Raw genomic sequence first — 15505 nt, forward strand, 5'->3', positions numbered from 1 at the left:
TTCCCACTAGAACTACTACTTCCCCCCAGGGGGTAAATTTATATTTATCAGCAAAGAGCCTTATTTAATTCATTAAGTCATTCTTACCTTAATTTTGCTTTATTGAATTAACAATGGTCATTCTGTTTTCACATGTAATGACCCAAATATACTTTTAACTTTTGGATACAAGTTGCTTCGTAATGACTATAAACACCTACAAATTAGCCTTAGGAATGCTCATGTGGTGATATCAAGGGCCTCTGAATTCATTCTCTTTTCTCAAAAACAACAACAACAACAACAACAAAACTTCTTGGGCTTGACAGTCTAATTTTTTAGTAAGCTATTCTACAATCAGAGATGCATTTGTTTGATTTTGGAAAGGCAATACCCTAGGCCTTTTCCGTCTTTTGTAAGTCAGTGTGAACAAGATCATAAAGATCTTTCCTAAAGCGAAGTAGAAATAAAAAGGATGCAAGGACGGGAGACTCTCTGAGAGACGGAAGGAAAATAGTATGGATGTAAAAGGCAAAAGCAGAAGGAAGGATGACAGTAATAAAGACAAACTTCACCCACTAGGTTTTCTCCAGTCTCAGTAGGCAGTAATCTGTGTTTTTATGTCCAGAACAGGAGGTAACCTAGAAGGAAAAAAATAACTTTCCCATAGTGATATTAGATTTGCTGTTAGACCCTTTCTCTTCTTTCCTTTAGTAAATTAAAATAAAGACAGTCTTCAAGATCCAAAACTTTTATCACTTTCATAAGAAAAGGAAAAAAAAAAAAAAAAAACCTTCCTGCTGGGATTGCTTCCAAATCGGTGCACCCTTGCCACCCTTCAAGACAAGAGCGAATGTGCCAAGAGATCTTTCTTCACCTATACTTTGCCTTTGAAAGCATGCTCCTTTTGTTAGGGGACAGGGACAGGGGATGGAAAGCTGAGCCCCAGGAGGACTGACGATGTGGGTTTCTGTTCCAGCTCACAGCCATGGACGCAGACGAAGGGTCCAACGGGGAGATCACGTACGAAATCCTGGTGGGGGCTCAGGGCGACTTCATCATCAACCACACCACGGGGCTCATCACCATCGCCCCAAGGGTGGCACTGACGGTGGGGCGCACCTACGCGCTCACGGTCCAGGCCGCGGATAATGCGCCTTCCGCGGAGAGAAGGTAAGGCACAGCGCAGCCACTGCGCCTTCTCCGCGCTCCCGGTTAACCGTGCCCTGACACAGAGGAAGCACAGCAAGTGTACTTTTATTCTGACACATCTAAATTTGACCAGAAAATTCGAGGGCCCAAACTCTCAGGAACTACACGTTCTTACTTGGTTAAGTTGTAGGGAAAGGACAATAAAGATTAAATCACAAAATAAGTAACTGTGATTTCACAGATGTGAGGGATACAGATCTCTATTCTAGGGGGGGAACTGGGAAATATCAGAAACAGGTAGGCAATTTATTGATGAAAAGCAAGTTTGCTAACAGTGAGAGGTCACAGACATAGCAGCGACATGAAATGTCTTGGGTTTGAAGCCGCCTCTCAATGTCTATATATATATATATAGATATATCTATATCTATCTCTATATATATGTCCTCTCTTTATATATACAAAATATATATGCATACACACATACATACAAATATATGCACTATATATTCTATCTAGAATTTATTATAGAATTGATCATTTAGCTACAAAATATATATGCAACCCATATATACATATTCAAATATATAGATACATGGATGGTGTGAGAGAATAAAAAGCAAAAGACTTCCCACTATTACAATTGCATTTATTTAGTGCCCTACCTGAGATATCTTTTTTATTAATTTCTTGCTTGCTCCCCAATTTTCAGTATGCATTTAAAGAAAATATGAATTAATAGTAATTCATTCCTGCATCTGGTAGGTCTGTCCCCTTACAACATATCCTGAGGTTCTTTCAATATGAATACTGAATAATTTCTTCAAAACTCTTTTCTCAGCTACATAATATTCTTTCATACATGTGTTATACTGTGTAAGAAACCCACTGTCCATGGACTTTCAAATTCCAGTCGCTCCTTTACTGACAATGAAGAAATAAATGATACCAAACAAGCGTCATTTTGAATATATGTGCAAATATGTCAGCATAGTAAATCCTCATTTACCAAAGGGCACATGCAATTATAAGTTTCAGCAATAACGGCCAAATTGTATTCCGTGGGTCTCATAACAATTTACAGTTCCAGCTCTCAAGTCTGAGAGTAGGTAATTCTACAGTCTCCCCAGCTGTGTGTCATATCAAACATGTAGATTTTTGCCATCTAATAGGTAAAAAATAACATATATTTGTATTTCCTTATGAGTAAATTTGTTTCCTATGCTTATGAGTCAATTCTGTTACTTTTCCTGTAAAGTCTGTGTTCATAGTCTCTGCCCATCTTTCTATTGATATCTCAAGCCAAGGCTATAATTATTTTATATTTGCTATTAATGATTATATAGATTCATGCTGTATGTTTAAATCTTTGTTGCATTTGGGATTTATCCTAGGGTACAGGAGGAAGTATCAATCAGCAATATATTTTTTTTAGGCTACTCTGCCATTTTTCCCATATAATATACTAGATAGTTCATCTTTTTCTCACTGATTTGAGATGTTACATTAATTATATCATACATTTTCTCATTTATTTGAGTTTGATTTGAAACTTTCTCTTCTATCGCATTAGTTCACCCAACTTTTCATGAGCTATTGTCACAATTTTAATTGTTAATGTTTTAAACTGTGCTTCATAATATGGTGGTGCTAACTTACCTCAATGCTGTTTTTCTCTAAAAGTGTCTTGGTTGCTCTTTATATTAATTTTTTTTACTATAAATAAGCTAGTTCAGTTAAGTTTTTAACCATATTTTACTAGGAACACATTAAATTCATAAATTACTTAGGGTTAAATTATATGTTTTTGATGTCAACACTTTCTATCCAAGAACTTTCTATTTGCCCATAATTTCTTGTGTGTCCTGTAAGAGTTTTTATTTTTTAAATATTTTCTTTATATGAGTCCTGTGCATTTCTTTGTTGGTCTGTTTCCTTATCTTTTGCTATTATTGTACATAGACTCTTTTCTCTTTCTTCTTCTATCTGGTTGATATTTATATATGTGAAAGCTATTAATATCTTTTTATTAATTTTAACCCACTTTCTTATTTAATTATTTTATATTTTTGTAGTTTTCTCATCAATTCTTCAGTGTTATCCGGGAATGTATTTATAAATAGTGAAAATTTGATATCCTTCCTTCCATTTTCTTTCCTTTAATTTCATTGGCTAATTGTTTCAATAAAAATGCTTGTTTTTTTTTTTAAGATTTTATTTATTTATTTATTTGAGAGAGAGAGAACACACTTTGGGGTAAGGATAGAGGGAGAAGGAGAATCTCAAGCAGATTCCCTGCTGACCACGGAGCCTGACACGGGGCTTGATCCCATGACCCTGAGATCACAACCTAAGCCAAAACCAAAAATCAGCCTCTTAACTGACTAAGCCACCCAGGCATCCTTGCTCATCTTGTTTTTAACTCAAGTAGGAATGTCTACCAGATTTCCTCTGTATATTGGTTTATGGTTTTTAAATAAAAAAAATTTAAATTATGTTAAGAAAGTGTTTATTCCCATTTTATTGGCTTTTTAAAATAAGAAAATATATACCCATTGTCTATGAAGACAGTAATGACTTTTGTTCTTGAGCTAATCATATGATTGATCTTGATATAGTTCCTAAATAAATCTATTTTGCATTCTTACTATGAATGCCACAAGGCTGTGATGTTTTATTCTTGAATTAAAATGCTAGATTATGTTTGTTACTTTATTTAGTGAAATTAGTCTGTTCTTCTCTTTTCGAGAAATTTTTGTGAAGATTCCATACAGCTGTTCTGTAACCTCATGAAAGAAATAAAAACCACAAAAAATGCAAGAAAGAATTAACAATTGTAATAGCAAGTGTGAATAGTGGTAAAGATCTCTAAAACCAGTAAATAAATCCAAATTTTGTTCTCTGAATAAAAGAGATAAAAAATATAAAAAATAATCAAATGGATAAACCACCACCTCATTTAATCAAAAAAAAGGGAGGGGCACCTGGGTGGTGCATTCGGTTAAGCGTCTGACTCTTGGTTTTGTCTCAGGTCATGATCTCAGGGTCATGAGATCAAGCCCCACTTTGGGCTCTGTGCTCAGCGGGGAGTCTGCTTGAGATTCTCTCCTTCTCCCTCTCTCTCTCCCTCTGCCCCTCCCCATCCATGCTCGCTCTCTGTCTCTCTCTAAGATAAATAAATAAATCTGCTTTTAAAAAATGGAGAAATTTCAGTAATAAATTCTAAGAAGGAAATACTACAGAAACAGAGGAAATTAAAAGAATCATAAGAGACACCTTTACTTTAACATATGCAAAATTTGAAAACATGAGTGAAATGGATAATTTTTCCAGAAGATACAGTTTATCAAAACTGATCCCAAAGGGTAAGAAATTTTAAAGACATCAACCTTATGGAGGCAGTAGAGAAAGTTTTCAGAGAGCCACTACCCAAAACTACATAAGGGCCAGGCAATGTGACAGGAGGACTGTAACACAGTGAGAGGGGTCATTCCCCATTGAGCCATCCCCCAGAGCGCACCCTACACCTCCACGCCACACTCCACAGCTCTCTTATCTTCGATGGTGGGGCTGTCCTAGGGGGACTCTCTGCTCCTCACAGATATCAGTGGACTGTCCCTCCTCCTCCTCCCTCGTGTTCTCTTGTGGAGTCTCATCCTGTCTTCTCCTCCATCTACAGATGGTAGCCTGTTCCCCATTATCTCCTCTTCTAACCTAACCTCTAACCTCCTCTCCCACTGTCACTTCCAGACCCGCAGGTCCCTCTGGGGGGATCTGGTTCCCGACTATCCAACATACCTCTAACAGCACGTGTGTCACTTGGCATCTGATGGCTGGTCTTGCAGCTGCTCTGGCCAAGCACCCCTGGAACCATGCTCAGTGTGTTCCTTTCTCTCAAACTCAAATGCGGTCTTGAGCAATGCTTCTAAGCTCTTCCCAAAAAGCACACAGAAACAGACAATCCCCCGCTCTTGTTACTGACTTCCCGGTCTGCGCCACACTTCTCTCTGGTCCCGGCTGTTGAAACATCTTCTCCTTAAGCTTCTGCCAGTGCCCCTTCCATCCCTTCTCTGTTCCAGGGCCTGGGAGATTCTAGTAACACAGGAAACACACTTTCTTTTTGCTCAAGCTCTCCTTGGGTCTCACATCTGATCCAAAGTAAAAGACAAAATCGTTAAAAAGACCAGGGACCCCAGCACACATTGCCATCTGCCACCAGCCAGAGGATGCTCCCTAGTGTCACCTCCTCCGTGAGACATCATCTCCTGCTCCACCCTGCTTCTCCACTCCAGCCCTCACGCCAGTTCCTTTTGTCCCTGAGCCGGCAGCTACCTTCCAGCCTTCAGCTTGACCTTCTCCTCAGCCTGGATGGCTCATCTTTCCATTTGTCCACGGACTCCGGTCCTTCTGGCCCCTACCCAACCATCTCACTTTCTTTGCAAAGTCTTTCCAGACAAAGTATTTAGAGCTGCAACAGCCTTTCCCTACTTCTATGCCCCTTTTTATCCACTGCACTGACCACCCTGAGATAGCCTATGATGTACCTTCGGTTAGGGTATGAAGCTGATGGTCTGCCTTGCCTCCTCCCCACTGGAATTTTAGTTCACAAGGGCAAGAATCACTGTGGTTCCGTTGTCTCTCAAACAATTCGTGGAATGCCCTAGGTGCTTAAAAAGTCATCTGTTTTTCTTGTTTTCCTAAGTTCTTAACAAACATCTTGTTTTTCCCTGTTTTTTAAACAGATGAATTAGGAAGTGAGGCAATGTAATACAAAACTCAAATAACTTTAAAGAGCTCCCACAATGGAAAGGCAGATTTGAAATTGTTCTGCCTTCTTTCGTAGTATACACCAATTCTGTCTAATTTTGTCATTAATAAGTTAAAAAAAAAGGGGGTGTCCGTGAAAGTAAGATTTTCTATTCCATCCAATCAACCATTTACTACACAACTACCACTTACTGTGTCATGGAAATACAAAGATAAACAGAGTGCCATCATGTGCCAAAAAAATTACAGTAAAGAGTGGAAAGTAGGACTATAAATAATTAAATTCAGTTCAGGATGGTAAGTGTGTGATTCAGCCAATTTCTCCACTCTCTGGGGGCATCAAGAAGGGCACTTGTTACAATGAGGGAGTACTTAGAAGGCCTCCCAAGCAGATGAGTTTCGGAGAATGAGTCAAAGTTGACCAGGTGTCACATTATTTGTGCAGCCTGAGAGGTCTGAAAGAGCTTGGTCATTATGGGTAATTACCAGTCTAGTCAGTGTAACCAGTGCATAAACCAATTCAAGAAGGGACAGGAGAGTTAAGGGTCATTTCACGGAAAATTGAATTTGTTTTTTTAAGAAGCTTGGACTTATTATCCAGTCTGTGGAGAGTGTTCGTGAAGGACTTTAAATTAGAAGTTGAGTGAGAATTTCTGAGTGGAATTTCTGGAAAATCTGTCTGGTGTCTCTGTGGGAGATGAATTTGAGAGGGACAACACTAGAGGGAGGGAGATGAGATAGGACTCCACCACTGGAAAAATCCAGGGACTAATGGCTTGAACAGGGCCTGTTAGGAAGGTAGAGAGATGGAATCATCAAAAAAAAAAAAAAAAAATCTAGACCTTTTTGTCTAAGGTGACAGGGTGGTGATGTCAAGTTGGCATGCATGGTTTGGGTGAAGGAGATGAGCTGAATTTTGGACTAATTTAGTTGGATTTGACCATTGTTCATATACCCAAAAGGCAAATAGATGCATATATATGAACATGAGAAAAAGGTTAAGGACTGTTCCTTAAGAAGAAATGAGGAATGTTATTATATATTGACCTAAAGTAAGAGTCAAAGTTTGAATGAATTTAAAGAATAGCCTTTTTCATATTGGGTTATTCTGAAGAGGAGTTAAACATGATTGATACTATTTAATTAGCATGCAGTAGACATTTTACAAGCTACTCTCTATACATAATTTCTAATCTGAACGACAACACTGTGACCTTGTATTACTCTAAATTTGCAGACCAGAAATCTGAGGCTGAAAGATGATAATTGACTTGGCTAAATGGCCCCTGGCCTACACTCCCCCCCCACCTCATAAACGAGTTGTAGAACCTTCACCTGAACTAGGACTATTGGATTCTAGACTTTATCTTCCACTCTCTTCCATAGCCATGACCTTTTCTCACGATTATTCTGGAGAAAAAAAAAATACTACAGTTGCTTAATATCAGTGCTAATAATGCTAATTTTAAGAATTAAGGCACCTTTTGTTTTTACCATTTAAGCTTTTATTAAAGTTCCTTAATGGTCATCAATTTATTTTATGACTTTATTTTCATTGAGGATAGTCCCATGCTATGTAGATCTGGTAAAATCTATATATACTTGTATATTATGACCAATGACTTTTTAACTATTTTATAATTTAATGAGTGAGATTTTATAATCCACTTCTTACTCAGTTCCTATTTGCAAGTCATACCACTGATTTGTCTAAGTAAGCTGCTGCCTACAATAATCAGTGCAATAAGAGGATTTCACTGGAGTAAAATCGTATTCAACTCCAGGAAATAGAATGACATCTTCAGAATCTGAATACACAGCTCTTTTCAGTGACACTAAGCATTTAGTTGACCTGGCCTCATTGTTTTCCTTATAGACAATGGTTTGGACACTAAAAGATCACCTTATAATGTTTGATCAAATATCAAGTGGGACCTACAGAGAATAAAATCTGGATACATCCTTTTTCCCTGCTGGGATAATGTCATGTTCCCTGTAGGATAATGGCATTTGCTATTTTCTGGATGAAAATTAAGCCTTCACATTGACTTGATGAATGAACCGAAGAGTTGTGAAGTTTTGCTTTCAGTATTTCCTTTGAAAAGTAGAGGCTATTTGAAAATTATCAGCATGGAAGTACAGACTTTGATATATTTTACAAATTGACCCAGCAGGCAACAGTGCTATGTAAACCTACTTAAATCATAACATAAAAAAAAAAAAAAAGGCAATTTTCCATTTTTTTTCTTTTTTTCAGATTGGAAGTCTTAATTCATAAATTTAAATAACAAAAAAGGCCTATATGAATTATCTATTTATGTATTTGTTATTCTAATTAAGTAAACTTACTGAAGAATTCAGAGAGAGGAGTAATAGTCTGTAATCTTTGTTCTGTTGTGTTGAGTCTCTCATAAGTATAAGAGGACAGATAAAAACCAAAAGATATAAAAAGTAACTTCATTTGGAGATAGTATTTAGTCTATTGGTTTATGTAGGTCTCCTTATACTTATTGAATTGAATTAAATTAAATTAATATTTATTTAAGTTTTATATGAATAAAGTAGTACTATTAGGTATTCATAAAGAGAATGAAGGACAGTCCTGTTCCCAAATATCATATAATATAATTACGATAAAATGATTGGTGCATGGCATGCGGTTCCTAATTAACTTTTTAACCTTGATTCAGTCACTTAATCTTTCTGATTTTCTAATCCTCTTTTGTAAAATGAGAGAGTTAAATTAGATTGTTTCTAGGGTCTTTTAAAATCTTAAGATTACCTGAGAAAATACATCAGCACTTGGGTTCTACTTTGACCTTCATTACCAAATGAGAAAGAGAAAGCTTTATGATTTTCTTTTTTTTTTAGAAATAGAGATTTATCTACATCATACTGGCAATATTACAAAAATAAAATTTGTATTTATAATTGCTTGATTTTATGCATTTAAGACTAGCTATAAAATGTTAATACAAAATGTTCACATAAAATGTTATTATTTATCTAGTGACTGTCCTGTTTTATTATGTGCTTAACTGATGCTGTTGAATTACTCATATTTATTACAACATTAATGGTATCATTTTATTGTGAATACTATTGATATTTAGTTTCAGGAAAGCTAACTCTGATACCAAGCTGACATCAGTGATAAAAAGGAGATAGCATTTTAAAAGACTGGTGCTTATTTAAATGCTTGTAGGAAGAGCCAAGAAGTTGAAGATGAAAAATGCTAGACCTTGAAATTGATCTTTCTCAAACAATCCCAAGATCCAAGTGGGGAGGGGGAGAGCAGAAACATATGTAATTAGCAATTTTAGCATTTGAATTATTGTGGAAAGGAGCAGAGGAAGGGAAGGAATAAGGTTGGATGAAGGAGAAGCTGGTGTTGGACCACAGCTGTTCTGTCTATCCTCTGCCTGGGGGCATAGGGTTCTTTGTGTTGCATTTTAAAGTTGTCTTCTCTGTAGCAGATACACTAGCATCTTTGGGTGTAGAGGTCCTCTGTGCAGTATTGTGGATGTAAATAGTTTAGTTCCCTCGTGGGAAAATAGTCTTAGGGGAAAGAATAAGGAAACACACAAAGCATAATCAGTTCAGTGTAAACCATATTCTCATGAGTGGAAAGAGCCTCATATTCTGGTAAAGACTTCATCAAGTATTCCAGACCAGTGAGCTGAAGCTGTAGAAAATGCCAAAAGCAGGAAGGGCCTAGCTTTTTGAAAGAAAACTTTGAATCTGGAGTACAAGTGTGTTCTAGGTAAAAAAAAAAAAAAAAAAAAAAAATGTGAATCAGTGAAAGAATCTCTTACCTCCAGGGTTACCAAGGTGAGTGTTAAGTCAGTTTATAGAGGAAGCCCCAGGCTACTAATTTATTTATTTTTTTTAAAGATTTTATTTATTTATTTGAGAGAGAGAATGAGATAGAGAGAGAGAGCATGAGACGGGGGAGGGTCAGAGGGATAAGCAGACTCCCCTCTGAGCAGAGAGCCGGATGCAGGACTCGATCCTGGGACTCCAGGATCATGACCTGAGCCGAAGGCAGTCGCTTAACCAACTGAGCCACCCAGGCGCCCCCCCAGGCTACTAATTTAAAAAGAAGGTGAGCCTACATGGGTTTTTTTTTTTTTTTTTTTTTTGCCAAGGGCTCCTGGGCCAGTGGTCTTCTAAATCAAGTGTGTGAGGATATTGTATATCCATAGACAATGTAGAGTCTTCTGTCCCACACCAGAAGATTCTGATCTAATATGTCTCAACGTGGACACTACCACAAACCCACTTTGGGGAGGCAACCAGGGTATCATGCCCTTAAGTATTTAGCCTAGAAAAGGGAAAGGATGCAATTAAAATGTTTAAAATATTATAAGGGAAATTAATAAGGTATATGCAAGCTATTTACCCCATTCCATAGAATAGAATAAGACTCCTAATTTTGAGCAATTATTATTAATAATGGATACATATGTTTTATATGTGCATACATATACATATGTATATACAACATACATACATGTGCACACACACACACACATATGTAATCTTATTTAACCCTTATGCTAAACTGAGGTGTTAGTATTACTCTCATTTTTTTAGATGGCAGTGGTCAAACTGAAATAATTTGCCCAGGATGTGGTACACATCCAAATTCTAACTCAGGAATGTGTGGTTAAAAATCCTGTGCTCAACAACATCCCTCAGCCAGGGTTCTTACCAATATGGTGGAGGGCAGATATTATAGGACTTCTTATCCACAGACAGTGTGCTGGCTGGAAAAAGGAACAGACTTATAAAATGTTTAAATGACTTGATGAATAACAGATGCTCAAAGAAGCGAGGGTCATGAGGGTAGTAACAGGGGGAGTATGCATCCTGGGGATGCTGCTGGAGCCAGGTCACCACCTAGAAAGGTAATAGATCTACTTCAAAATGAGAAGTGGGTCTCTGTAATGCACATTAAATTTGGTAACTTGTGGATATTTTCCTTCCCACCATGTTTTCCTTTGCATCTAGCCCTAAGATTAATACCTGTAAGTTTATAAGTAACATTTCATCAACCATTTTAACCTACTGTAAACATCTTACTCTTAGGGGCATGTGGGTGGCTCAGTCTATTAAGCATCTGCCTTCAGCTCAGGTCATGATCCCAGGGTCCCGGGATCGAGTCCCGCATGGGGCTCCTTGCTCAGCGGGGAGCCTGCTTCTCCCTCTGCTGCTCCCCCTGCTTGTGCTCTCTCTCTCTCTCTTTATCTCTCTCTAACAAATAAATAAAATCTTTAAAAAAATCTTACTTTTAAATTCTCAGTTGTAAATATATATATAAATATATATATATATATATATATATATATATATAATTTTGAAAAGAACAATTAGTGGGGCGCCTGGGTGGCTCAGTCGTTAAGCATCTGCCTTCGGCTCAGGTCATGATCCCGGGGTCCTGGGATCGAGCCCCGCATCGGGCTCCCTGCTCGGCGGGAAGCCTGCTTCTCCCTTTCCCACTCCCTCTGCTTGTGTTCTCTCTCTCGCTGTGTCTCTCTGTCAAATAATAAATAAAATCTTAAAAAAAAAAAAAAAAAGAAAAGAACAATTAGACTGATTCATTTTATTGATAGATTTTAACAATAAAGTGATAAATCCAGAGGTCAGAATAAATACAGATACTTTTATTATAAATTATAAAAGCTGATTATAAAAAAGATTTTAATTTGAAATGAGATAATTTTGGAACAATACTGTGATAAATGTTAAGTGTGAATTTTTTTTTTAAAGATTTTATTTATTTATTCATGAGAGATAGAGAGAGAGAGAGAGAGGCAGAGGCAGAGGGAGAAGCAGGCTCCCCGCGGAGCAGGGAGCCCAATGCGGGACTCGATCCCAGGGCCCTGGGATCATGACCTGAGCTGAAGGCAGACGCTTAACCGACTGAGCCACCCAGGCGTCCCAAGTATGAATTTTTTAAGTCACTGCAACTTTTTAGAGTGCTTATATTCTATAGGTACTCAACTATTGAGGGTATGTCCAGGAACAGTGTGGACTTAGGCATAAGATGATAACCTGAAACAAATTTTCAGTGCCTATGATCTGTATTTCTCTGCAAAGCTTTTCATTTTTATTTTTGTTTTTTTAAAGATTTTATTTATTTATTTGACAGAGAGAGACACAGCACGAGAGGGAACATAAGCAGGGGGAGTGGGAGAGGGAGAAGCAGGCTTCCCGCCGAGCAGGGAGCCCGATGTCGGGCTCGATCCCAGGACCCTGGGATCATGACCTGAGCCGAAGGCAGATGCCTAACGACTGAGCCACCCAGGCGCCCTCTGCAAAGCTTTTTAAAACATAGGCTCTTTTAGCATAATAATCTCAGAAAAACATTATTGGTGACCATGTATTTTAATTGAAGCAATTAATAAAAAGAACTTTGGTTTTAGAGAGAGAGAGAGAGCAACAGTGAGTGGGTAAGCTGGTGAGGAGGGGCAGAGGGAGAGAGAGAGTCTTAAGCTGGGTCCACGTTCAGCGTGGAGCCTGACACAGGGCTTGATCTCATGACCCTGAGATCATGACCTGCATTGAAATCAAGAGTTGGATGCTTAGGGTGCCTGGGTGGCTCAGTCATTAAGCGTCTGCCTTCGGCTCAGGTCATGATCCCAGGGTCCTGGGATCAAGTCCCACTTCAGACTCCTTGCTCAGCGGGGAGTCCGGTTCTCCCTCTCCCTCTGCCCCTGCTTGTGTCCCCTCTCTTGCTGTGTCTCTCTCTGTCAAATAAATAAAATCTTAAAAAAAAAAAAAAAGGTTGGATGCTTAATTGACTGAGCCACCCAGGTGCCCCAAAAGAACTTTGGGCTATTTTAAGAAAATTCTAGCCCCCAAATAGAAATGAAAACAAATGTGTTTTTAGTGAAAAGTGATTTTGTTAAAATAAGTTTAAAGCATACAATTTAGGCAGTGGTTGTATGTTCTTCGAGACAGAAGGCTAACTGTAGTCAGACAGTAGTGGTAGCATCTTCCAGGTGGAAGACAACTAACTTTCTCATTACTCTAATTTTAGCCAGTGCTACTTCTGTATAAACCTTGAACATCTTGCCTCTGTAGCTTTTGTTGAGCAAAGAAATTTCAGAGTTTAGAGATACCCAAAAAGTTGATTATGTTAGTGCTCATATTTTTGTCTTTATAGTAACAGAGTGTCCTCTTGTCCTTCAAAAAAATTCCCTATCAATGCAAGGCTTTAATTAAATCTAATTTCTAGCTATTCATAATATATTCTTCAAAGAAGACTTTTGTTTGCAACTAATTTACACAACAATTACTTTATGAGCCTGACTCTTGACATGTATTTACATGAAGCCATTGATGTCAGCAAGAAAACTAATAAAACGCAGCCCGGATTTTGTTTTGTGTGTTATTTTAATCAATACTCCCTCTGCTGGTTTAATAGGAAGAGAGCCCTAGGGACAGCTCATATTACCAGATATTTATAGAATACCTTTTGCTATTAGAAAGACATTAAAAAGTAAAGTCAGAAGTCAAGTCTCCTGTTAATTTATTAGCTTTATTTGTACAGCTATTTGGTTTTAATTCACACTATTAATCTAAGTAGGAAAAAATTGGTACCCCGAGGCATTTCCTTTCTTTTTTTTTTTTTAAAGATTTTATTTATTTATTTGACAGAGAGATAGAGAGAGAGCACAAGTAGGCAGAGAGGCAGGCAGAGGGAGAGGGAGAAGCAGACTCTCCACCGAGCAGGGAGCCCGACATAGGGCTCGATCCCAGGACCCTGGGATCATGACCTGAGCCGAAGGCAGCCGCTTAACCGACTGAGCCACCCAGGTGCCCCGAGGCATTTCCTTTTTTTTTACTGAGATAATTTCATAGAAACATGATATTTCGGTGGTAGCTTTTATTTTGCCATCCTTTCATTCTGAATTATTTTATTGTTTTCTCTAAAAAATCAAAATGTCCTCTCCTATAAGCCCAGTGGCAGACCATGGACTGTGGTCTGTCATTAAAGGTGATGTGGATTTTCCCCCATCTTGTTTCTGTTCTCTTTCTCTGCAGGCACTCCATCTGCACGGTGTACATTGAAGTGCTTCCTCCAAATAATCAAAGCCCTCCCCGCTTCCCACAGTTGATGTACAGCCTCGAAATCAGTGAAGCCATGAGGATTGGTGCTGTTTTATTAAATCTACAGGTATGCTTCTTGGTAGATATGTAAAGCTCTATGGAGACAACCTTGAAGGTTGATGGGTCTGTATTTGTGCGTGGGTAAGGGGGAGAATTCACATGTCTGCTTGCACTCTAGTACAGGGAAATTCTATCTGGAAAGGAAAACGGGGCTCATGTGGACGGAGGGTTTCCTTGGCTAATCAATTCTATTGATTGCCACCACTGAAGGACTGACGTTACCTGGCAAGGATTAGCTGCAATCATTACAAGACAGAATGAAGGGACTGGAAACATGCAGTTGAATATTTTGTACTTTGCACCCAAAGAGTCTGCAGCTATTATTTTCTGTCTCAAATTCCTTTAGCCAGCAGGATTTAGTTTTGCTGCAGTGTGGTATAGAGAAAATAGCTTTGGGTTCACGGACGGACGGTAGGCATTCTAATTCTGAGGCAGACAACTTCATTCTATGGCCATGGGCAAATCTCGTAATTGCTGGGCCTTGCTTATTCATTTAGGTGAAGGGAGGAGGGCTAGCTGATATTTGCATCTGCAGGTCCAGATTCATAGGCATATGAGTTACTTGCAGGATGATTGCTTGGTTTTCACTGTTTATATATTCCTGACTAAAACACATTTGGCCAGAAATGGTTGTATCTTTCACTGAATCTATAAGTCAGGCTTCACATGGTGTTGATAATTGCCCCTTGCTATAAGAATCATCACGTGACACATCACTCTACTCGTGGGTGTCGAGAGGACAGGGAACCGACCTTCTCCTGGTGTCATTACACAGGAACGGCTGAGCTTGCTGACAAGAGTTCGGAAAGTTGGCCTTGAAGGGTAGGACAGATAGATGTGCATGTGATGCTTCAGGAAAATCCCAGTATCGATCTTTACCACCAAAGGAGGTGACACAAGGCATAGTTACATCTTGCCCACCTCCCATTTGAATGCACACAGCCTCTCACCCAAAGCCTGATGAGGTAAAAGTGGAGATTGCAGCGGATGTTTGAACTGGAAAGGATGTGAAAGTAATGAGACACATCAGCCTCATGATCCAGACATGGGAAGTGAACCCCGTGGAAAGTAACTGGGCCTAGATCAGTTGGTTACATTTTCATTATGTCCAAAACAGGGCTCATTCCCTTAGATCCCTCAGAGTACCCGAGGCTGCCAGAACTTTGTCTGGCATTACCAGATACTTCTCTGTGCCTCTGCTCTAGTATCTATTTGGTTGCTTTTCCCCAGGTAACTACAGAGACCTTGCTTCTGTGGTTCATTTACTATTAAAATATGTGGGAAACAAGATTATGTGAAGGTAGTCATGTTAGCAACAAGGAAATTTAGAGTATTTTAACGGACAAAATAAAAGAACCCCATAGTCTCTGAAAACCAAATATGAAGACAAGTACATTTAATGGAATAATGAAAATCTTATATACATACA

General features: G+C 38.5%; 1 protein-coding gene across 17 annotated transcripts in view; it reads left to right on the plus strand.

Annotated features, from left to right (window-relative positions):
* Positions 1-15505, plus strand: part of PCDH15 (protocadherin related 15) — an 813949-nt gene that overhangs the window by 498518 nt on the left and 299926 nt on the right. For 16 of the 17 annotated variants that reach the window (XM_021696071.1, XM_021696072.1, XM_044916450.1 and 13 more), the window contains 2 exons: positions 959-1152; positions 13951-14083. In XM_021696071.1, coding sequence (XP_021551746.1) covers positions 959-1152; positions 13951-14083 — 327 coding nt within the window. The remainder of the gene's footprint in view (positions 1-958; positions 1153-13950; positions 14084-15505) is intronic. The other variant, XM_021696068.1, reaches the window with a different exon arrangement.

This window comes from Neomonachus schauinslandi, chromosome 6, assembly GCF_002201575.2.
Source record: "Neomonachus schauinslandi chromosome 6, ASM220157v2, whole genome shotgun sequence".
Lineage (NCBI taxonomy): Eukaryota > Metazoa > Chordata > Mammalia > Carnivora > Phocidae > Neomonachus > Neomonachus schauinslandi.